Source organism: Callithrix jacchus, chromosome 11 (assembly GCF_049354715.1).
Source record: "Callithrix jacchus isolate 240 chromosome 11, calJac240_pri, whole genome shotgun sequence".
Taxonomy (NCBI): Eukaryota; Metazoa; Chordata; class Mammalia; order Primates; family Cebidae; genus Callithrix; species Callithrix jacchus.
Genome location: NC_133512.1, coordinates 28,979,557 through 29,005,114, shown reverse-complemented (window position 1 = coordinate 29,005,114; position 25,558 = coordinate 28,979,557). Strand labels below are relative to the sequence as shown.

The following is a 25,558-nucleotide window of genomic DNA, read 5'->3' as shown; positions in this document are numbered from 1 at the left end:
ACTTTGAAAAGGAAAAACTAAATCTCAAGATGGTTTTAAGTTTGCAGATTATATTCTATTTTGAAAAGCAAAAACTCAGTCTATTCTGTGAATGTACTTAATATAAGAAGGAAAAAAGAAAGACAGGAGAGGCAGCACTGACGGCTCACAGTGTCGCCCCAGACTCACTGGATTGTCAATGTAAAGCATGGAGAGCGTGGTGGTCCAGGGGAAGTCTCTGTACCGCACTGTGAAAACAGAACAGGGATGAGACAGTCATGGACAAGCGTTCCACCGAGGCCTCATGGAGGTCAGAAGCCCAACACACCCGCTGATCGTTGTGAACTGTTCCTGTCCCCTCTGACAGCACTTCACACTCATGGTGGGGAAGAGGCACCTGCACCTTTACCCTCCCCAGTCCTCTCCTTCACTTGCCCCCAGCCCACAGCATTTCTACTTCTGAGATAAAGCTTGGAAACAAAACCTCAGGAGGCTGGTTCATGAAGAAACACCCACCGACCACCTCTGCAGTAACATCCATCTGTCCAACTAAATCAATCATCCTTAATGCTGGATCTCTTGAAGAGAACTACTTCAACAAAACTGAAACATAAGCCTTTATACTGAGTCACAGACTGGCTCACACTCCAAATTCCGACCCAGGGGAAGTAAACACTCTTCCCAAAATTAAAAAAAAGAGAGATGAAGGCAAACTCAGCAACAGCCAGATGTTGCTCTTTATCTTTCTCCACCTCAGCCCCCACCTGCAATAGTCTCTTGCCTCCACGTTATCAGATCATGTGTGCGACTCAACCATAAAGTGCTTAGTTCATGTGAGTAATTAGAATATAACTCCACCCAGGAGTCCCATGCAAAGAGCTGTCCCAAACAGTAATAAATACCAACTGTTTTAGCAAACTCAGAATGCCTGAGTCAGCAGCAGACTGCAAGAAAACAGATTAGAACTTTTCACCCAAATTTCAAGGGAGAAAGCAGACCAGTCAGGACACTCACCCCCGTGGCTCCTCCTTCTCGGATGGGCATTGCCACAAAGATGTGTCTTGATCATCTGGACTGGTGAAGCTATTCCTAGCGGTGCAGTGTTTACTCTAAATAAGTTTTGGAGCAGATGTAAGGCTCAGATGGAAGATTCTATAGGAAATATCGTGCAAAGGATACTTACTGGTCATGTTCCTTGTGACAACATAAGGCCCATGTTCCACAAAGAGTCCAAACAGGGATGAACTTCCTGGCCCGCCCTGTAGCCAGAGAACTACCGGGGCACCTTCCGGCTTTATCTAGAGGAAACAGTAAAAACCAGTGACCACACAGAACATTAAGTGTTACAGAGCACACACACTAAGGCTACAGAGGCTTAGTGTTACAGGGCTGTGACTAAATTCCACAAAACCTCCCAGACCTCAGTGACCACTCTCCACCACTCTCCACTCTAGGCAAAGTACTGACCATCTTTGGTTGTTTGAATGAGGCTGTGCCTCGTATGCTGGTGTCTTCTTGTCATGCAGTCTTTTTCCACCAAGAGACGGAAAGCCCCTTCAATGCAGACGCTTGCCTTGTGCATGCTACCAGACACCTAGCACACTGCCTAGGGCACGGTTATCTTTTTTTAGCTGTTTAAGTGCAAAAGGGGATTCTTTGGGACTCTTCCATTTAACGTGCATATTCCCAACAGAGGCACAACAAAGAATCCATTCTCACTGACACTTTCCCTTCTGCACTGAGAGCCCAAACGCCTTTCTGATTTTGTTCACTAAGAACATGTTCACAGGGACCATGACAACTTCATTCAACATGGTGGAAAATGAAGAAGAGCTGGCAGGCCCCAGGGGCCTCTAGCCAATGCACGTTAACAGTGATAAAACCCTGAACAAGGTACAGATTTATGTAGGACATGGGGGAGACATATACTAAGGAGGGTTATTGGCAGGGCTGTGATATTGAAAATGAGCTACTGGCAGTAGTGTCAATACCATCACCTTCAATGACAGAGACTTTTCAACTATTTCATTCACTGCGTATTTATGGAGCACTCATTATGGGCAAGGTACAGTGCCAGAAGCTGGGTACACAGAACAATGAGTGAAGAAGAAAACTCAGGTCCTCTTGGAACTTAGAATTGCATGGACAAAATAGGCAATAAATACGTAAAGAAATAAAGACAAGGCCAGCACTTTGGGAGGCCGAGGCGGGCAAATCACCTGAGGTCAGGAGCTCGAGACCAGCCTGGCAAACATGGTGAAACCCTGTCTCTACTGAAAATACAAAACAATAGCTGGGTGTGGTGGTAGGTGCCTGTAATTCCAGCTACGTGGGAGGCTGAGGCAGGAGAATCACTTGAACCTGGGAGGTGGAGGTTGCAGTGAGCTGAGATTGCACCACTGCACTCCAGCCTGGTGACAAGAGCAAAAGTCTGTCTGAAATAAAAAATAAATAAATAAAGACAATGATTGGAGAGTGTAAAAGGGAAATACAGGTGTGATTTAAGAGTCCCTGGAGGCTGTAAAGGAGGTGGTGATCAGCAAAGGCCTCCATGAGGTCTGAGTGCTGCCCTGAGCCCTGAAAGCTGAGAAGGATCCAGCCAGGAGCAGAGCCAAGGAGCAGAGCTGTACACCAGGGAAATGGCAAAGGAAACCCTCTCACTAGCACAGACCTAGAAGGGGAAGGAGGCACACTCCCCATGCGAATCCTCCAGAACCACCTGGAAAAAGCTCTACTTGGCACCCCGATCTCGGCTTCTAGCAGGACCTAATAGTGGGCCCCAGCATGATGGTGTGGCTTGTTGCATGATTAGTCAGCAGGGATCCCCTAGCTTTGGGCCAAATGAAATCCTGCCACCTCTGCCTTGGCCTGGCTGTGCAGACAAACCAAGCATTGGAAGGTCTGAGTGGACATACTCCATCGACCTGGATGACAGGAGAAGGCTGAGGCAGAAGGCAAGACTGACTCAAGAGGTGACAGGGATGCCACCGCCAAGACCTGCAGGAAGAGCTGAGCCAAGTTTCAACCATGGCTACAGAGTGCACAGAGGAACTTCTCTTCCCCAGTCACCAAGAGCCTAACAGTCCTTCACAGCTTTGGAAAGGGGACCAGGGGACCTGCTACCACAGAGGTGCTTGTAGGAATGGCTGTGGGCTGGGGCACACCCTTCCTATGAGGCGCCACCTCTCAGGCTCATTCTTGAGCATTAAGAAATTAAGTGGCATAATTGACCAGGCACAGTGGCTCATGCCTGTAATCCCAGTTACTTGGGAGGCTGAGGCAGGAAAATCACTTGAACCCAGGAGGCAGAGGTCATGGTAAGCTGAGATCGCACCACTGCACTCCAGCCTGAGCAGCAAGAACAAAACTCCATCTCCAATTAAAAAAAAAAAGAAAAAGAAATTAAGTGACATAATTAAAGCCCTTGGAACAATACCTAATGTATGATAAAAGCACAATAAATATAAATGATGATTATGACTAAGGAAACAGAAATGGTACAAGCCCAGAGTCTGACTGGGACCTCTGATGAGCAGGCCTGAAGCCCCAGGAGTCAGTGCAGTATTATATAATGAATAATCATGGAAGCTCTTGCCCCAAACTGTTTGGATTCAAATTTAGTCTTTACTACCGACCAGTGTGTAACTTTGGGCAAGTTGCCTAAGCTCTCTGGACCTCAGTTTCCCCACCTATAAAAACGGGATCAATAACAGTAGCTACACTGTATGCTTGCTGGGAGAATTAAATGAAGTCCTTTGCATAACGCTCAGCTGAAGTGCAGTGGCATGATTTCAGCTCACTGCAACCTCCGCCTCCCAGGTTCAAGGGATTCTCTTGCCTCAGCCTCTGAGTAGTTGAGATTATGGGCGCCTACCACCATGCCCAGCTAATTTTTGTATTTTGAGTAGAGATGGGGGTTTCACCATATTGGCCAGGCTGGTCTCAAACTCCCAACCTCAGGTGATCCACCCACCTAGGCGTCCTAAAGTACTGGGATTACAGGCGTGAGCCACTGTGCCCGGCCTCTGCTTTGATTTATAAAACAAAACCCTCATTCTGTTGACTTGCTCACAGACATTGGAGCACTTAAGGCAGGAGTAACTAGTGAAAAATTGCTCAGGGAAGTGTGGGCTACAGGAGTAAGGAAAAACCACCACAGAGCCCACTTTCCTATTCTGTCATGTACAGATAGATTGCATGCAATCCAATTGTATGTTTTGTTTAAATAGGATTTTTATCTCCTCTCAGATCCACTCACCAGCACCGCCTTCCACTTGGATTCACTCGGCAGTAGGAGCACATTGTGAGAGATGGAAAAACAATGGGATCTGGGTGGAAGGTAGTCCCCACTCTTCTCAGCCTCCCAGGGAATGTGAGATGCTGTGTCCACTAATTCCAGTGGACATCCAACCCCACTTCCTTCCTAAACTACACGTGAACTCCTAGATGCCACAGTGTGCTCATTAAAGTATTTTGGAGAGCTCTTCTCTTTTGGATAGTATTTTTATACTATTCTCCAGGCCCAAATCCCAGAGATTCCAATTCCATTGGTCTGTGGGGAGGAGGCCTCATTGGTCTTTCCTTTCTCAAAAGCTCCCAGGTGGTTCAAATGTGTAGGCGGGGCTGAGGGTCTTAAGGTGGATGGAGAGTTTGCCCTCTGATTTCCAGGCTGTCCTCCCCTATTGAAGAGGGGAGGACACCCTATTCTCCCTTGGCCTTCCATGTCCCTTCCGGTGACCTGGCACAATCAACCAGATCTCTGGACTCTCAGAAAAATAGCCTGACTCTGAGAGGCCACACTACAAAGTCAAGTCAAACACCTCAGTGTCAAACATCTTTATTATGCAACTTTGAAGCACAGGACACTGCATTCTTGGAATGCTTCAATAACAAGATCTGTGTACACACCTCCAACCTCAGCTGACCTTGCTCCAGATTTACTTTCCTGGAGGAGGTGAGTGAGGTTCAACAACCCTTGAAGAAGCCCGTTTTTAAAGAAAAGCCCACGCATATATTTTTCTACTTTGATGGGCTAAACAACCTGTGAGCTAATGTCACCCTTATCTGGAATAAGATGTAAAAGTCGCATCTGGAAAATAAAGGTGTACATGCGTGTTCAGTGCCAAAAACCCAAGAGTCCGTTGTGTCACAGCATGCAGACTTTTGTCAAATACGGCATCAAATGCCATGATATGAGGTACAATATTAATTATGGCCATAATAATGGCATGAGGTTATTGTGACAATCCTTAGGGTGATATATTCAGCTCTCAATTATGAGAATGCAGCCCTTGCCCTACCCTCAAATTTGGAAAGAACAAACGACTTCCTGAACAAAACCACCCTGCAATACTTAAGACCGAATGAGGAAATGACTGAGTCAGCTACAGCGTTACAAAATTCAGGACTTTAAAAACATTTCTCATATTGAAGTTTTAATTCAAGAGTGTATGAAGCAAGATAATTAATGCATTTCGTTTTTCAAAAGCTTTAAATTTTTTCTTAAACTTTTTCCATTATAAAAATAGTACTTATTCTTAACTAAAGGATTTTTTTTTTCAATGAAGGTATTTTTAAAAGTCCCTCTTACCCCAGAAATTCTACTTCCTAGAGATGATCATGGAGACACTTATGTGTACTCTTCCAGATTTTTCTCTATGGTCCCCCTGCACACATATATACGTATCGTAGCTATTACATACACAATATACATACACATATTTTCCAAAAATAAAATCAAGCTATACTCTATATATGCTGTATTCACTTAATATGTGAAGATCTCTTCATACCAGTACATGTCATCATTTTCTGAATAGTATGACACCCTATGAATTTACCACAGTGTATTAATTCACTTAACATATAATGCCAACTACGCACAGGGCTTTGTCTAAGGCTGTGGATGCAGACCAACTCCTACCTATGAACGGGCAGAACACGTTTTAGTTATAAGCATGGATTCTGGAGCCAGCGTGCCAAGGTTTGCATTCCAGCTATGCTATTTTATAGCTGTGTGACCTTGGGCAAATTACTTAACTCCGCTGTGTTTCAGTGTCCTCTGCTTGAAAATACGGATACTATTCATGCCTATCTCCCAAGGTCTCCATGCAGTTTTAGAGTGGACCTATGTACAGCACTTAGAACAGTGCCCGGCACATCTATTTAAGTATCAGCTCTGATGATTTTTCTACTGGTGTGGGAAGACAATAAGCAAGTAACTAACTGAGCGATATGAAAGAGAAACGGAGAGACACTAGATTAAGTAGTTAAAGAAGGTTTCCGGTCATGGATTAACATTTGAGCTGAGATCTAAAAAAATGAGTAATCCCCTCATATTACATATTTAATTAAGAGAAAATAAAACCTCTACCAATGACTTATACATCAAAGTCCTGCAGCAAGAACTGATGATTAAAAGGGAAGGGACAGAAAAAGTTCTAAATATTAAAGAACAAAGGAATCCTAAATACTTAAGTAAGAAGTCTCCCTAGCAATAAAAGAGGGTGGGCCCCGCAGCTCCCATTGGAGAGCAAGAAGCAACTATGGCTTTGCCTCAGAAGCCCTTTCGGTTCTTCTGGCGACCCCTGGTGGCCAATCTGTGAATTTGGACACTCTTTCCTCAGGGTTTCTTCCAGAAGAAATGTCCCAGAAGTAGAGAGATTCGGTTATCAATTCTGCCAGAATCTCTACAAAGGGCAATTTCACAATTTCTCACATTAGCAAATTCCATCGCTTATTCACAATGATGTTGAAAACTCTACTCCATGTCTTAACAGATTGTCAAAGAAAGTGAAACTGTGAAACTCATTGAAACGAAACTAGTACTAAATCCTGTCTGCCCTGCTGTTCCCTAGATGGATACACCCTCCCTGGGCAGCAGTATCCTTGCCCTGAGTCTTCCTTTCCACCCTCACCCTCCGTCAGAACAAATCCCTCAGGCCCTCCTTTACATCAGAGAGAAAGAGAGAGAGAGAATAGAGATAACCTTCCGCTCAGACCACATGCCTATCACTGAAACACTAAGTTAAAATATTGGACGGCAGGGGCGGGGGGTGCTAAAAACCTACCAATTTCAGTACTTTTAAGTAACAGATTCTATTTTATAAGAGGACTTTATTGGAGTAACTCTAGGAAATTTTAGGTACCTCAACAAGTGTTAAGGCAACATTTTGGACCAGAAAGTCACTTAAAGTAGACAGGCATCTGCCCATCTCAGGACTGGCTTCATCCATAGCCACCCCTTCCCTCCCATCTCCAATAAGAAATGCCATATTTGGTTAGAGAAAACAGCAACTAAACCACTAACACATCCACATCGAGGACACTGCTTCAGATGAAAAGTGCAATTAGTAAATTAATTAAGGCCCTCTTCACACTCCTCTATGCAGAGGCTGATCATTTGCTTGGTTTAAGTAATGTGTTCTACCTTAATTGAAGTCATTAGTACCCCAAGTAAATGTCTTTAAATTCCCACCAGTAGCTTAAATGGACTCCCTTTTTGCCATGCAGATCCCAGTTCGGCTAGTACTTCAGCTGCTACACTAATTGTGTTAATCAAGGCAGAGTTTTTATTTAAAGCCATTAATTTTGTGACTAGACTTGTTAAACAGGTCTGTAACATTTTCATTCCACACACCCACACACTCAACACATACACACAAGTTGCCACAAACATTTGTGTTTTTCAAAGGAATTTTCTTTCAAGTGGTTGGCGTTGACCACTCACCTTCCTTTATCATGATTGTTGCCACAGCACCATCATACAGAAAATCAATTTTTTCAAAATCTGTTTTAGATGGAGTCTCACTCTGTCATCCCAGGCTGGAGTGCAATGGCGCAACTTGGCTCACTGTGACCTCCACCTTCCCGGTGCAAGCAATTCCCCTGCCTCAGCCTCTGAAGTAGCTGGGATTACAGGGACCCGTGACCAGCCCTGGCTAATTTTTGTATTTTTAGTAAAGACAGTTTCACTGTGTTGGCCAGGCTGGTCTCGAACTCCTGACCTCAGGTGATCCACCTACATCAGCCTCCCTAAGTGCTGGGATTACAGGCATGAGCCACCATACGTGGTCTTAAAATCATTTTTGTTTTGAGACCCCCATGCAGCACTCCCAAGCTCCCTTGACTCTCATCAAGCTTTCGCTTGTAGCATCGATCTGAACCAGCTTACAACCCATTAGAATCCTAACTTTCTTCTTCCTAACCTTTCTACCTGGCTTATTCCTTCATGACATAGGTGGGGCTGTTCTGTTTGTGCCTCCTGCCAGAAAGATGTACTTAATAAAGAAAAGGGAAATGGGCGGTGAGGAGGAAGCATGGAGAAGACACCTTACTTTCTTTTCTTGATGGAAAAGTTACTTACTTCTCCATGTTAATTTCATTTCCTCAAGGGAAATCAGAAACGCAAAAGTTTCTGCAGGGTAGATAGTGTTCAGATGTACTTATGGGTGATAATCTCTAACTTACCACCTTTAGCTACTTTGTTTTGTCTCCGATACCCTCTATTCTTCCAGATCCCTGATGACATTAAATATGTAGCAGAGAAGATAAACAGCCTCTATCTGAAGTAGACAATTATCTGTGATGCCCCAATCTTTGTTGTATTGCTGGTAGATTTGTGTCCACCTGTGCTAGATATACTTTGAGACATATTTTCAGTAATCTGTCCAGTCCATGTCCCCTTCTCTAAGAACTGAGTCTCCATTCATCCATGGCTAGCCTGCTAGCCATATTTATATCATAGCTAATACCCAACATCTTCAGTTTTAGCTGATTGGACCAAGGAGGATGTGATCCAGACTGGCAGTTGTGGATGCTAGTTAATCTGTTGGTTGCAAAATGTAACCTTGGAAACAAAAGGTTGGCCATACTTGGCCAAGTGCCTGAAGAAGCAAAGCATGTTGATCTGCCAATGGAGAAGAATGAAGCACAGATGAGGGATCCTGTGGTCTGAGACAGAATAGAGCTGAGACAAAAAGACTGGCTGCCCTGGCTCTCGAGGCCTTTCTATCACACATTCCTTAGGCCAGACCACATGTCCAGCCCGTAGTGTCTCAGAGCTGGAGAAAGATTTAGAATGGTAGCTGTATCAGTTAAACCTCAATCAGAAGTCAGAAACCAGAGTCATTTTAATTTTTTTTTTTTTAACCTGGAAACATTCACCTTTAATTCGGTTACAAGTTCCAGTGTTTACTCTGGCCACAGCCAGCCATGGGTATCTCAGACACCCCTGGGCAAAAGTGAAGATGAAATACTAGAGGTGCCTGCTCTCCCACAAGCCACATCGTCAGCATTGGCCAAAGACCAGCATGCTGGGTAGGCTTCCTGTTTCCACTAAGGAACACGGAAATGTTAATATCTAGAAGTATTTGTTATAACAGGGACTAAATATGCATATATAAGGAGAATGCCAAAGAATACCCTGGGCTGGGGGAGTGCTCACGGCCGGACAAGCCCATAAAGTGGAGAGGGGACTCTTCCCAAGGCTGCTGTCCAGACCTTGTTGGTAGATTTGTGTCCACCAACCCATGAAGGTATGGTCACAGGCCTCTGAGGAGCTGAGAGGTTCACTGGGTTCCCTGGTCCAAAGCTGGCCAACCATCCTTGGGTAAGTAGGGATGGGTAGGCTGTGGCTGGCAAGTGGACACGGAGAGACTCAGGAGGTTGGGAGCCTTCTTGCCTGAAGGGTGGCACACAACCTTGGAGTACATGGTGTCCATATCGGGGGGGGGGCGGTGGGGGAGTGGGGGGAGGCGCTGAGGGAACAACCCTCTGAGGCACAAATGGCCAAGGCTAGTGAGAGGGCTGCAGAGAGAGAAGGGCTTTAGGGAGCCTGCTTGCCGGCAAGGCCTGGGGCGCATGGTGTTCCTACTGGGAGGGCGACAGCCAGGGATATCATCTTGCTGAGAGTCTTGGTGGTCTGGGTGCACAGCTAAGGCGCAGTGCCACTGGATGTCCCCTCCACAACACACTGCTGACAGACAAGGCAGTGGCGCCAAGAAAAAGCAAAGGCAGGACACAGAACAGAGAGCTAAGCCAAATTCCTCCTGCAATGTCTCTCCAGCACCCTCTACTGGCAAAGCTTAATATTGTGCTTACTGCATCGGAGAAATGCTGAGGGCTCTATTATGGTGGAGCAGGGAAGTGGGTAGAATTGGAGCTGAAGGCAAAAAAATGAAAATTAAAAGTAGCCGGCATAGTAATCCCCACTCCTTATGTTCTTATCCTTCCCCCAGGTTAGGGAGAATATGCTAGTGGTCACAAGGTATCACCACCACAGCTGAAAAGTCCAAGACAAGAAGCTGTATTAGTTATCTAATGCGGCATAACATCTCTCCAAAACTTAACGGCTTAAGACAACAATAAATTTTGATGTCTCAGGATTCCTGTGGGTCAGAAATTTGAGGGTGTCTGGCTTAGGGTCTCTCATGAAATTGTAGTCAAGTTATCAGTCCTACAGTCATCAGAAGGCTTCCCTGGGGCTAGATGAACCTCTTCCAAGGTTGGTGCCCACTAGAGGGTGGAGGCCTCACTTCCTCTCCACAGGGGCACAGCCATGTGGCTGCTTGAGTGTCCTCCCAACATGGCATCCTTTTCTCAGAATGAAGGATTGAAGAGACCAAGGCACAAGTAACATTGCCCTTTATAATGTAGCCTTGGAAGTCCAACACCATCATTTTTGCTAGCATGTTGGTCACAAAGCCAGCCTTGATTCAGTATGGAAGGGGACTGCCCAAGGGCATATACACCAAGAGATGAAGAGCCCTGGGGACCAGCCTGAAGGCTGGCTACCACATAGTCAAGGGCTCCTTCATTCAATCCACATCCTGATCTGGAGTTCTTGGATGTTCTTACACTTAACTACAGAACCATAGAAGGTAATGCTGGGAAGGAGCCTGAGCAATCCATGAGGTTTAACATCTTTATTTCTGTATGAGAGAACTGAGGCCCAGAAAATATGAATGCTGTCTCCCAAGTTATACAGCATAGAATCACAGACTTGGAATTAGAATCCCTGTATCCCAACCCTCTAGTTCTTTTTTCCCAAATTCCAGCCCACTGACTCACTGCACCAGGACCACCATTAGAAACACTGATCCCTAGGCCGGCTCCAGATCTGAAGAATCAGTCTCTGCTGGGTGCAGCTAGACAGTAAGCCGGGAGATCAATCCTATTTCCAAAGCTCCCCAGGTATTTCTGATGAGCAGTCGCACATTTGGGAATCCCTGTCTTCTCCCACGTTATCTGTGTTACTGGAGAAGTTCAGATGTGCAGGTGAGGGAGTGTACATGGCACCATGGGCTGAGTTACGGTGGGGCCAGATTCCATACCTTCGGCCCCAGGATGGGCTGTGCTGTTGCCTTCCAGGCACCTTTGGGACATGCCAGAGAGTGTTTTGGACCAGGAGCATTAGAGCAGTTCATTTCCTCTCCAACTGACCGCTGATTCAAGCACATTGTGCTATCTGATCATTCTGGTGTCTGATCCAGGAGGGCCCAGCCTGCAGGAGCCTGAAAGGGAGCCCTCCTCATCCCAGCACCTTATGGGCCTCATCAATGTGATCCTGACCTCTTCAGACACCAGATTCTCAAATACAGGCATCTAGGTCTTTCCTCTTGGCCTGAGGATTAAGGTGGGGTCCTCTGTAAAGGGGCCTAGGCCTGACTCCAAATGCCCCAGGTTTTGGCTCCATGACATTTGAGGTATCTTAACTGCAGGTTTTGAATAAATGTATCCAATGAATTATCTGTTTCTACTTCTGTAACACAAAGTCCAATACTAGCTATTTTTTTACCAATGAGAAGAATGCTGACTTTAAACAGTAATAATCTCTATGTCCTTTTTATCTTCTTCCATGTGGGGAAAAAATCCCAATTTCATTTAGTGATTTCCTGACCTGGTAGCAATTAATTCACCCTGATTGATGCCTGGGGCTCAGGTCCTTCTAATTTATAATTTCCCTCTATTTGCTGTCATCTTTAACCTCTCAAATTGTGACTGGTTTCGTTCTCAACATTTGTGTTAATAGTTTAAAAAGTAATAACAACCATAATAATGTTAATCATAATGAAATAACGACAGTAGAAACTATAGTTACTATGTTTTAGGTACTATGCTAATGCTTTCCCCATTACCTCTTCTGTCTCAAAACCATTGCCAAATAGGTATTTGATCCCCATTTTAAAAATGAGGAAACCAGTGCTCAGGGACACTAAGAAATGTGCCGAAGGTCACCTTTAGCGTAAGTACTGAAGCCAAGATTTCTATCCAAGCCTGACTTACTAAAGAGGCTGTACTTTTAGCTACTATACTCAAGTGCCTTCCATGACTCGTTTCCTCTGGATCTAACACATGAAGGCCAAGATCAAGGATTTGCACATCAGAGGCCTAATTTTATATTCCAGTTCCGCCAATTTCTAGTTGAGTAACTTGGAGCTGATTATTTAATCTCTTCATCTATAAAATGAGGATGACAATTCCTTCCTCATGGGGTTCAGGCAAGGATTGGATAAGAAAATGCACAGTGCCCAGAATAGACAGTATTCAGTTACCAGCAGCTATTAGAACTGCTACATTTCTGCTAGTTTCCTTATATTTTTATCCCACACAAAATGCCTACTCTTTTCTCCAGCAGATTGTCATTCCCACTGCACACCAATTTCAAGTTCTGGAATTCATTCTGCACTGATCTGTATACAATAACAGGGCAGTCTCATAAAAATAACAGGAAAACAAAACTAATTTGAGAAACAGCATCCCCCCCCAAAAAAATACTCAGAGGATGTGACAAATGTGGCATCCTTCCTGGATCTCTTATTTTCTCTACCTTAAGTTTTTTAAAGAGGTCATTTCTCTCCTGGTGACAATATCAGCTGCTTCCCTGTGATAGACAATGAACTAATATCTCTGCCAAATGAAAAGGACTCCCCCATCTCAGTGACCATTGCTTCTCCTTGTCACACAGGCTTTATCTCCTTCACCCAAACTGGTATGACTCCATAATTTATAGCCAGAAGCCTCAGATATCTGGCTCTGCATGTGGGCTTCCAGGGAAGAGGTCTTGGAACAATCTTTCTTGGCTGCCACATGGTGGTACCTATCTGTGGGCACTGTTTTTCATCTCGGCCCCTCTTCTCCCAAAGCTTCGTCTATCACTTTCACTGGAACACCATGTACTTAAAGACCTTCTTTTCTCTTGTGTCTTCTGGGTTCATCGCAGGATGTGTTTACGGCTACAGTATTGGACTCAAAAGAACATAACCTGGTCAGGGGATGCACAGCTGGGTGTTCATTTAATTAAGGGGAAAAGAGCAAAAACCAACAGTCCAGTTATTGTTTAATGAAGGGGGTTTTCAGACCTCAGTCTAGCAACCGGCAGAGCATGCAAACTAAACCTCTTTCTCTCAACAGGTTTATGATGCCAAAACACCACCTACATTCTAGACACAGCTGTTTACCTGTCCAGAGTCAACCTGAGAAAGAAAACAACTGGGTTTTTGCTTTGTTTCCATCTGAGCTCTTCTCTCAGCCTTAGTTCCTGGTTTGTTTGTTTTTTTTTCAAATCTGGATCATTATCAAAAAAGACTCAACATTCAGAAGGCAATGAGGAATTGACTAGTGTCATAAACAAGTAACAAAGCAGAAGGGAAAATAAGGAATTGGGGTTCTCCGGCTTATGTGGGGGAGTAGGAGAGTGGAAGGAAGATGGGGAAGTGGTCCTAACAGGTCTTAGAGAATCTGCAAGCTGGATTAGTGAAGCCAGCCTCCACAGACTGCACTGGTCTCTTCACTCCCTGCATTTCAACCCTTAACATGGGAAACACACCGCCTCAGTCTGGGTTTGGCTGCTCTAGGCATTTCTTTCTGGTAAAAGGCATGTCAGTCACTTTCCGGCCAGGAGCTTCAGGCAGAGGGTAATGGCCAGTAGGCTGGAGTGATGGTTTCACAGAGCATGGTTCACCTGGTAATTCTGCAACCTGCTGGCCTCTGCCAATTTACAAGTCAGAATCTCTAGGGGAAGTCAGAGAATTTTTGTATATAACAACATGTGAGACTGACCTGAGAGAGAACATATTGAGACTCAATAATCTAGGCAAATTTTCAAGTATCCATTTTGTGCAGAATAGTAACTCCCTAAAGATGTTTGTGTCTTAATCCCTAGAATACGTTAGGTTATGGGGCAAAAGAGAATTCAGGTTGCAGATAAAATTAAAGTTGCTAATCAACTGGCCTTAAAATGGGGAGATTATCCTGACTATCCAGGTGGGCGAAACATCATCACAAGAGTCCTTTTAGAAGACAGAGGCAGAAGACAAGAGTCAGAGAAGGCAACACAACCATGGAGATTACATGAAGTGAGAAGGAGTCAGGCTGCCATTGCAGGCTTTGAAGCTGGGGTCAGGGACCATGAGCCAAGGAATGTGAGCAGCCTCTAGACACTGCAAGAGGCCAGAAAAGAGATTCTCCCTTTGCGCCTCTACAAGGACCACAACGCTACTGGTCCTGAATTTCAGCCCAGGGAGACCCATGTCAGACCTACAGAATTATAAAATAAAATGTATGTTGTTTTAAGACACTAAGTTTGTGGCAATTTGTTATAGCAGCAAGAGACAACTAATATGAAGGGGTTACTGCAGATAAATGACTGCATTCAATGACATCGATAGATGTGATATCAAAAATACACAGGCACAGAATGTTTCTCAAAGGCATAAAGTTTAAGAGACGGAAGGTCCATTATCCACCCTCCTATACCCCACTCTGTGCCCTGTGAGGTGTACCTCTATGGGCTAGGCCACCTGACTCCACCCGGCTTCTAGTTGGGCTCCACTCATGGGAGGCACCAACAAGAGGCTGGAAGGGGTCAGGCTCCAGTGCTGACCTTGCCCTTGTATGACACACACCTGAGGGTATGTCTCCTTACATGGTACACTCTAGGCACCTCTCTTCCCTCACTCAACAGGAACACTGACAAAGAAATAAGAAGCCCTCGCTGGGGGCCAAGAAAGCCTTCCAGAGAAGATGATGGCTACTGTGCACCCAACCACAAAGGACACAGAATTCTTCACCCTTTATTACATGCCCTAACTTGACTGTACTCCACCACAGGCTGCTTTGGGGTGAACTATGTCAGAGGCCATGTAGTTGGGAAAGCAGTAAAGAAAAGATAAGAAAATATAACGCAATAGTACCAAGAGAAACAATGTAACTCGAAAACTACCCTGGATTAAGCCATATACTCAGTTACTATACATGCAAACCAGCTATATGCAAATCACATGCAAATGTAAATAACACCCTCCACAGGGATAGTTTTTTCTTTGCTTTCCCTGCCTCTAAAACAAATCCAATTTGGAAGATGAAAATAGAAAATTACTCTGCAGTGGAATAAGATTTGTTTATGCATCTCAGCACTTCTACCAATACCCACAACAGCACCCCTAAGCTGAAAGTATCTTGTTCATACAGAAGAATGGCATGCTCTTGAAGTAAATTACATAGGATTGGTGAAGTACAAGAATATACCCGCCTACATCTATAGAGATTTGAAAAAGTGATGGCCTTTCCTGCCAGAAGCCTTCCTAGATCAGCAATCCTCCCACTCCTCCTGTTAAGGTCCATAGAGTCTGAGCTCAGTTCCATCTCCTCTGTGACCCCACAGCGCAGAAAATGCTCAGTAAGTGGGTACTGAGTACATGAAGGAGTCCACAGACAAGGTCACCATATAAGGCCAAGGCTGACTAGATATAAACATACTCGGCCAAGCATTACCTGTTAACTTCAGGAATCTCCCTACTTATCCTCCTTGGGCTCCCCACCACCCATCCCTGCCTTAAGTATTCTTAGAACAAAAATACAACAGAAAGATAGGAAGACGGCTGTGGCAAGAAGTGATAGTTTTAACCCTCCAAATAGGGCTGCAAGCAATTTCGAAGTTGGACACTTCCCACCCCACAGAAAACGTTTGTTTCCTGCCTATTAACAGGAACACCACGCAGATTTGCTTATTTTTAGAAAAAAAAATCTGGTTTTTTTTTTTCTTAAGACCTATAAGCTGTTAGGCTAACATTTCTGCCTTCAAGAGGCAAGCCAGCTCTTGAACACTGGTGTTCTTTCTGTCGGGCGCCTACCTGAGCCGGGAAGAACCACATGAAGAGGTTGCTGTTGTAAGTCTTATTCACCGTGAGGAAACCGGCATAACTGTCCATGTTCCATCCTGGGAAAGGACTGACGAAACTCAATTCTTTTCCTAGTGGGAGAAAAAGAAATTACCCAAGGATTACAGAAAAGAAGCCATGTGAGCCATCTATCTCAGTCTGGGTGAAATGGAGTGATTAGATAGACTAGAAGGGATTGATATGAAAGGTAGTTCCTGCGGAAAATCCCACATAGTCCACCCTCACTATGTAGCCAAGGATATGGGAAAGTTTAAAGCCTTTGGGAAGGAGTGCCCAAATATATTCTACAAGCTGTAACAAGGTTTTTAAAAGAAGATAAGCAAATTTCCTGTCATCACACCTTGCATAAACCAAGGTGTTTACCTTGGGCCACATAGAAAGAAGCGGGATAAAGTAACCTGACCCAAAATAGTGGGGCGCAAGAGAAACGATGTGGTGGAGCAGCTCTCAGCCCCGAAGTGGCCGGTGTCCTTCATGCTCTCATTTTCAGGAAGGCAAAAAGCCTGTCACGTCTACTAAGGGGAGTGGACTGAGGCCTATGCGAGTGAGGGTGGCTATGGCCAGTGGGGAGCCTGGGGGTGACCTCATGGCTACTCAGGGGGAGCCAAACAGGATGAGGGTCAGCTATAGAGGGCAGGGGTCCTGGCTTTCTTATGGTACCATTGCGACAGGCACAGGGAAGAAATAATTGGGGAAGCTCAGAGGGCTGAGGATGCCCAGAAGTAAAGAATGTTGCTAGGAGCTGACGTTTGCAAGGCCACAATACCAGGGCTTTACATGATGTGGGAAGTGTAATTCTCATTCCCACTTTACGGATGAGAAAGTTGAAGCACAGAGAGATTATGTGATTTGCCTGAGGTCACACAGCCAGCAGAGGAGAGCTGGAATCAAACCCAGCAGTCGGGCTGCAGAGTCTGTTCCTTCCCCCAGGGCTCTTAACTAGAGCAAGTCAGCAGGTGCAGGTGGCAGGGAGTGGGAAGGGAAGTAGTGGTCAGGAAGGGAGTGACAAAGGAACAGAAAACAAGAGAACATGGTGGGGAAGTAAAAGGGAAAGTTTGGACGAAGAACAATCCTTTAGTGGTGACAAAGAATGTGTCCACAGTAGGAACTAATCACTCAAAAGTGATGTAAGTCTGAGCCGTATTAAGTTGGAGACTGTTTAGTAGGTCAGGAAACTTGACTCCTCTCATGCCATCAACTAAAGATGCCTTTGGTGGTAGGTGGACCCTTAGGTGGTGGAGGGTCCACCTAAGCCCAGCTCAGCATTCAGGGACAACATCGTTAGGATAAAATAGGCCAACGTGACACTATTTACATGCAAGGGAATAGAGGCTACAACTCAGGGTCCTGACTCCAAGGGCTGGTTGTTAAACTTCTACCAGCACACTGCTGCTTTGGGACCACTAGTTTCTCTTTTAAAAGAGGCATGCCTCTTAGTTGAGCATGGCAGCAGTGCTTGCAGTCCCAGCTACTTGGGAGGCTGAGGTGGGATGATGGCTTGAACCCAGGAGGCCGAGGCTGCACTGAGCCATGATCACACCACTGCTCTCCAGCCTGGATGACACAGCGAGACCCTGTCTTCAAATACACACACATGCACATATATAAAATATATATATACACATACACACATATATGTGTATATATATAAGCATGCCTCTCAAAAGGGAAACCTCTTATCTAGGCCACAGAGTTTGTTTTCTTTTTAGTACTTTGCTGATCCTAGCACTCCTATGGACCAGCTAGTTACCCTCTGGACAAGCATTTAACCTCCCTGTATTTCAGGGTCTCCTCTATGGAAGATGGGCTGCCTGTGGGCCACCTGGATTAAAAGAGCCCCCACATGTAAAACCTATAAAAAGAAGCTGGCAGGCAGGGAGCAGAGCTAGTGTTGCTGTCTGTGAAATGCACCTGCTGACTGGGAACAGGGAGCATCTCTGAGCAGAGGTTGTGGGGACAAAGGAAAGATCTCCATAGGTGGTCCTTGAGGGTCCTGTTAGGCTAGCACAATAGAGCATAGGTTTCCTAGCCCGACAGACCTGGGTTTGGAATCCTAACCAAATTAGGGCTCCCCAGGAAGCTGCTCCATCTGAGCCTTTCCTTTTATGCAAAATATAAATAACGATTCCTCTACCCTGCGCTTTCTGTGAGGATCAAGCAACAATAAAAATGCATCTGAACCCTTAGCTTAGCACTGCCCATAAAATACGGGTTCAGTCAATTGGAAGGGAAAGTTAACATTAGCCCTTGGCCACTCCAAGTGACGTCTAGAAGGATTTCCTTTTTCTGGCTCAGCCCAGTTCTGCCATGGAATGTCGCTTAATGCAACCTCTGTAGGTCTTCCCATTCTGCTCCCAGTGAGGTCTATCCCCTCCTCCATCGGGAAAAAAGGCAAAGAAAAAGAGAAGATGATCTTGTGAGAAAGAAAAGGGAGGTGTTTGGGTCAAGTGGTGTTTGCTGCTCCTCCCCTCCCACTCTTCCCACCATCTTTTTTCTTTTCCTTTTCTTCACTTCCACTCTTAATTAGCCCACAGAAAGATCACCCCCCTACTCCCCAGGGGTGGGCAGCCTTTAAAATGCTTTAGAAGTCTTTTTTAGCAAAACTATTAATCTTTGCAAAATCAAACAAACATCCACCGCCAAAAAAAGAGTACAGAAGGTTTTTAAAACTGGATTAGAAATGAATGAGATGCGGACTTCAGAGAGGTAAATGGGAAGGAGAGGATTTGAGAAAGAAAATAGAAAAATGAGAAAAGTCAAAGTATAATGAGAAAAAAAGAAAATATATAATAGAAAGGAGCTGGAGGGAATGAAATAGAGAAGAGGATGATTGAATCAATCTAACTCTCCCAAGACCAGCATCACACAGGGCCCACGACCTGCTCTCAAATGATTCAGATGTTCACTCATCCCTCCCTTGTTAAGGATGCCAAAGTAGCTTCTCTGCTACCTTGCACTTGAGTGTATTTCAGACCTTCCCTCCTCGGTCAGGAGGCCGGGAAGCAGGGAATTTGTCTTATTTAACTTTGCATACTTTGGGACTCCGCATGCTGATTTACACACCTAAGACATTCAATAAATACTTTTTAACGAACGAATGTTAACAAATGAATGAACAAGTCAATAAATGAATTAACTAAATGGAAAAGCACTGCTGACAATGCACTAGGATTAGCTTATTTCTACAAAAACCTCCCAAGGCAGACCTTGTTAAGAGATCTTGGCCAGGTGCAGTGACTCACGCCTGTAATCCCAGCACTTTGGGAGGCCAAGGTGGGAGGATCACCTGAGGTTGGGAGTTCGAGACCAGCCTGACCAACATGGAGAAAGCCCATCTCTACTAAAAATACAAAATCAGCCTGGCATGGTGGCTCATGCCTGTAATCCCAGCTATTTGGGAGGCTGAGGTAGGAGAATCACTTTAACCCAGGTGGTGGGGGTTGTGGTGAGCCGGGATTGTGTCACTGCACTCCAGCCTGGGCTACGGGAGTAAAACTCAGTTTCAAAAAAAAGGAGATCTCAAATTTAGAACCTTTCTCTAGCCTATAAAAAATGTTTTCCCTTGTTTCAAATTTTAAATTTCCACTAACTAAATCCCAGTAAAATAATTAAAAATTTCATCAACTAAAATGACTTTTTATATTTTCAAATGTCTGTGCATCCTTCTATCAGTTGAATGTGGAAAACAAACTCCCAAGATATAGGAGTTTCTATGTTTCTGGCACCATGACTCACAATATGAATGTTTAGAATAGTTTTAAAAAGGAAAAAGCTTTCTTTGAAGTGATTTTACTTCCTCCTTTGTTTTTACTGCTACCAGTGTTTGTGATATTAACACTTTCAAAAACATTGGAGTGTAACCAACAAAGGGCTTGAACCAGCTCATCAGCATGCATGTCAGATTCACAAACACTCAAATTATCACCAGTGTGGACAGGCATTGCCAGATCATAAGTAACAATAAATTAGGACCTACTAGTAAAATAGTCTTTAACGTGTGAACATGCAGTGTTTATAAACAAGCTGAAATGTGCCTCCTACATTCATTTTGTTTCAGGGAGTAAAGATTTATTTTAGCTTCAGAGAAAGTAAACATGCAATTACAATTACATAAAACTAAGACAGCTAATTGGGGATTTTAAAAAATAAAAATGTCCCTTGTCTTTTTGTGAGCTACTGTTTATCTCGAAAATATTCCATTGCAATAATAAGACTCACATTCCTAGGGTTTTGACAGACTCGAGAAACAAAAGGGATTTAGGGGAGTGAGCTGACCATCTGTCCAGAGCTTCCTGAACTTTCAGCAAAGCGGATGAATAAAATTATCCTTAATTATGTTGTCAGGGCTACATTTGAATACCCAGATGTACCAGATTTTGAATCAGTCACTTAAAATTCTGTTCAAAGAATTTGGCTGTGTAACATAACTTTAGAAAGTGATATTACACACAGATTTAATATTTTAAACGTTGTCGATTATCACATGAAGATCTACCAATCTTGACATAGGAGGGTGGAAGACAAAACTACCTCCCTTGGAATCCTTCTCGGCTGCTGCTAATACCCATAACTTTGGAATGCTCACAGGCAAGAAAAACAAGAACAGGAGTGATGTCAACAGTCTCTGAAATAGATTTCTCAGGGTTCTTTTTACTTGGTTCCACAAGATGTGTGATACAGATACACCATGGTCACTTTCACTTAATGCCTTTCTTTAAGCTGTTTCCCTCATTCGGTATGCACAGACCTTTTGCTGTTTACATAAATCTTACCCAATACTCTCAAGTCCAGAGCTGGTCCTAGAGCATAGTGGTTCATACCATGGGCCCTGGGGTTGGCCAGTATAGGTTTTAATTCCAGCTCTGCCACTTACTAATTTTATGGCCCTAGGCAAGATATTTGATTTCTCCAGGCCTCAGTGTTCTCATTTATAAAATGGGAACAACGCTTATGCACTCTTTTTTAGGGTTGCTCCGAGAATTAAATGAGCAAGTGGATGTAAAGTACAATGCCTGGGACAGGGTTAGCACCCAAGTTTAAACCCCACACATATTCATACATACCTATTATGTGTAGGTACTATGCTAGGTACTAGGGATATAATGACTAGATGTTAGCTACTTATTTTTACTACAGCAACGACAGCTCTAGTATTTTCTCCCTAGATTATGCCAACTAACAGGGATAGGTTCCTTCTCCAAATCTGCAGTGCACTTACTTCAAAGGTAATACTTTAGTACTTTAGTATGCTCTAATTCCTTAACTGTTTTATGTGTGTGCATCTGGTCACTTTAGAAGAGCACCTTAGAAGCTTCTGAAACAAATGGAATTAAATTATAGCAGGCAAATCACAGAGCAGAAAGAAGATTTGGGTCCTAAGCCCATCTCTGCTACCCAGCTCTAATGCATACATCCTATTGGGCAACTCCAGTGAAGTATTTCAGGCTCAATTTCCTATGTGGACTGGTAGAATTCAGTTACAACAATTACTTAACCTATTTCATCCCTAAATCAAATGGCTTGCTTTGATTTACTATTAATGAACATAAATCGAAGCCATCAGAGTCCACTTGTTAAGAAGCTGAAATACGTGCATGTGACCCAATCTGGAGGGTTTATCGATACTTAGCCTCTTCCCACGCATCTTAGTGGTATCAGCTGATACGCTGGGGCAGCCGTCTTCCCATGACTTCTCTATGCGAGGTAAAAATCAGTCCTTTTTAAAACACACTAACTACATTATTAAAGTTTTTCATCTTTCCTAAGAAAAGACATGGTGAAATTTGAAGCCAATATGTATTTCAAAAAAAGACATATGAACAGCATTGACACATACCCTTAAAATATGGGAATGTCTTCCTGTACAATGCAAAACAAAAAACACTGACATCCTATTGGCTACGAGTACTTCCAATGAAGAAAATCTGCTTTATTTTAAATGTCTTTATATAGTATTTACATTTACTTTTGATCTTTAAAATGATCATTTGACTAAAATTTCCAGAGTTACTCTTCATTCCCATCAAATCTGCCAACCTGCCAGCTTCACCGGCACCATCTCTGCCTTCCCACCTGTGACAAGGGACAACCTTGGGGCTGTGTGCCAGATCCCTGTCTCTCACCTCCTTAAACACAGTCTCCAACAATGTTTCCCCAAACCAAACCAACTCCCTGCTCATCATTTCTGTCAGCAAACAAACATTTTCTACTATTCTGTTAAAGACCCTTCCTGGAGCCCAGTGCTCCCTTCAACCACCACCCATTTCTCTGCCACTCTTTGCAAACAGCCCCTCAGAATAGCTACCTACTATTTTATAGCTCAGGAACCTACTGAAGTCCAGAAAGTTGAAGTCATTTGCCTGCACAGTAATTTAGCACAAAGAACCACAAAGAACAGATACAGGGCCAGGTGTTGTGGCTAATGCCTATAATCCCAGCACTTTCGGAGGCTGAGGCAGGCAGATGACTTGAAGTCAGGAGTTCAAGACCAGCTTGGCCAGCAAGGCGAAACACCATCTCTACTAAAAATATAAAAATTAGCCTGGCGTAGTGGTGCACGCCTGTAGTTCCAGCTACTCAGGAGGCTGAGGCAGAAGAATCACTTGAACCCAGGAGGCAGAGGTTGTAGTGAGCAGAGATTGTGCCAGTGCACTCCAGCCTGGGTGACAGAACAAGACTGTCAAAAAAGAAAAAAAAAAAAGAGCAGATGCACGTCATAAATTTTAGTCTCTGATAACACTAACTGGTATCTTTTTTCCTTTTAGTAGGAGCAGTAGAAAAACCCACAATCTCTAAATAAAGCCATTTGCAAACACTCATACTTGGAGAACAATTTATTGGGTACAAAGAATTTTCATGTGCCTTATCTCATTGGATTTTCATAACATCTCTGCAAGTTGGGTAAGTTGTTAAATCTCCATCTTATCTTAATGAGAAAACTAAGGCCTAGACATGCTGGCTGAGGGGGCCCAGCAGAGAGGCTGTAGTGAGGCTGTCTTAATATAAAGCCTTCACACCAGCTGTTATCTGCATGAACTCTGGCTAGTAGCTCAATCTCTTTCTGCTTTGGTTTCACATGTGTAAAATGGGCACCTCCCTGGGAAGTTGAGATGTTTAAATAAGTTCATGCAGAAAGCTTGGAACCAGTGATTGACTCATAGTAAGTTTTAAGGATAGTATTAGCATTAAGTGCCCACTGGGGGACAGGCACTCTAGTAGTCTTAAAAATAAAATGCTGCAACTCAACCATGCAGGTAATTCAGCCCTGGCTAATTCTAATTTGAGCTAAAAACTCAGATAACATATGATATCAAGTCAGTAATATTTGAAATAGGCCAGGCACAGTGGTTCACGCCTATAATCCCAGCACTTTAGAAGGCCGAGATGGGCGGATCACTGAAGGTCAAGAGTTCAAAACCAGCCTGACCAACATGGTGAAACCCCATATTTACTAAAAATACAAAAAATTAGCTGGGCACGGTGGCGCGTGCCTGTAATCCCAGCTACTCAGGAGGCTGAGGCAGGAGAATTGCCTGAACCCAGGAGGCGGAGGTTGCGGTGAGCCGAGATCGCGCCATTGCACTCCAGCCTGGGTAACAAGAGCGAAACTCCGTCTCAAAAAGAAAAAAAAAAAAAAAAAAATTAGCCAGTCCTGGTGTTGGGTCCCTGTAATCCTAGCTACTCGGGAGGCTGAGGCAGGATAATTGCTTGAGCCTGGGAAACGGAGATTGCAGTGATCCAAGATTGTGCCACTGCACTCCATCCTGGGTGACAGAGCAAAACTCTTTCTCAAAAAAAAAAAAAAAAAAAAAAAAAATTTTGAAACAAAACGACTCAGTAAAAATACTGAAATATATTTTGCATTCTGTGGATTACCTGTTTTAAGAAAAACTGTTGAATTCGTAGCAGTGGTAATTTCTCATTTAATTAAACTTACTTACCTTTCTTGATACTCCCAGCTTCAATGTAAGGGGTAAGAAATAACGGCTGTCCTCCGTCTCCCTTAGGTGGCATGGGAACACTTCTGAATAAGGAGCTAAACAGTCCATCACAGGGGCCAGGTGTCAGCAAGACCAGCCAAACAATCACCTTCCACGTGATATCAACCATCTCTCCAGGTCTAGGATAAAAACAGCATTCCACAAATGAATCAAAAGAGTAAATATTTATCTGGCCCTTTTACATGTAAGAAATTCATTTATTCACTTAAAAAATTATTGTGTGTAAAGATCTTTGCAAACACCTTGGATAGCACCACAAATAAGCACACTCAATCCCTGCTCACCCTTACATTCACAGGTTAATGGGAGAGTCTTCAAGGGATTTACCATGTCAGTAATTTTTAAACTACCATTTTTTTTTTTTTTAATAGAATCTTGCTTGTTGCCCAAGCTAGAATGCAGTAGCACAATCATGGCTCACTGCAGCCTTGACCTCCTGGGCTCAAGCAATCCTCCCACCTCAGCCTCCCAAAGTGCTGGGAGTATAGGTGTGAATCACTGACATTTTTAAAGATTCAGTATGGAAAGCAAATTCAGTGGAGGATTGGATAAAGTCTCAGGACCACAAGAACTCTGTAAAAGACCATAAATGGGTTGTAGAAACCGTTATGCCACCACAGAAGAGCAGAGGATTGACAGCACATTTCAGGCCAAGAGATCATAGAAAGGCCTTACCAAAGTCAGATGCGAATCTTAAATAAAAGGTGAATGTTTCTCAGAGAGGTGGGAGAAATGGGAAAGGCATCACAGGTGGGTGGAAAGAGCTTACGCAAAGGTGAGACCTCAGGCATGCATGCACACTTTGCCAGGCAACTTCAAAGAAGCAACTCATTTCTGGTTATGTCCTCTATCTCCTATAACCCCCAGTTTGTATCAAAGAACGACAGTAACAACAACAACAACAAAAACCAGAAAGGAAGGTCCTACAACTCTCCTTAGGACTCTCCCCTCATTGCTAGCTGGTAAGTAAATTCAGGACATTAGGCCCCAAGCTATTAGCACAAAGCCTTCCAAAGATCTTTAAATCTGGTGTTTGCTTAGAATATTCATCTGGATTCATCTGGCATGATAATGACAGTATAAAATTGTATAAAGATTTACATATACATCAATATGTGAGTTATATTTATAGTGGGCTTGCCCATGTAGCTGATTTAAATCTAATTTCACCAGTGTTAAAGAAAAAATGACTGAATGATTATGTAAAAGCATGGAGACAAAGACTTTATCAGGATAAAGACAGGCATAGGGACCTTGCAGTCAACAGGATCTTGCAACAAGGAAGAGGGATTGGGCTCAACTCCAAACACAGCATGGGCCAGCGGGAATTTATAGCCAAGGAGCACTGTGGGGGTCAGTGGATGAAAAATTACTCAAAGGAAGCACTGGGGTAAGGTG

The 25,558-nt window shown here is 43.9% G+C and overlaps 1 protein-coding gene across 1 annotated transcript in view; it reads right to left on the bottom strand.

The window, feature by feature from the left end:
- CPVL (carboxypeptidase vitellogenic like) overlaps window positions 1-25,558 on the bottom strand; it is a 157,662-nt gene that overhangs the window by 108,902 nt on the left and 23,202 nt on the right. The window contains exons 2-5 of the mRNA XM_002751466.7: window positions 24,101-24,279; window positions 16,113-16,231; window positions 1,163-1,277; window positions 169-227 (exon numbers count right to left, since the gene is read on the bottom strand). Coding sequence (XP_002751512.2) covers window positions 169-227; window positions 1,163-1,277; window positions 16,113-16,231; window positions 24,101-24,269 — 462 coding nt within the window. The 5' untranslated portion in view covers window positions 24,270-24,279. The remainder of the gene's footprint in view (window positions 1-168; window positions 228-1,162; window positions 1,278-16,112; window positions 16,232-24,100; window positions 24,280-25,558) is intronic.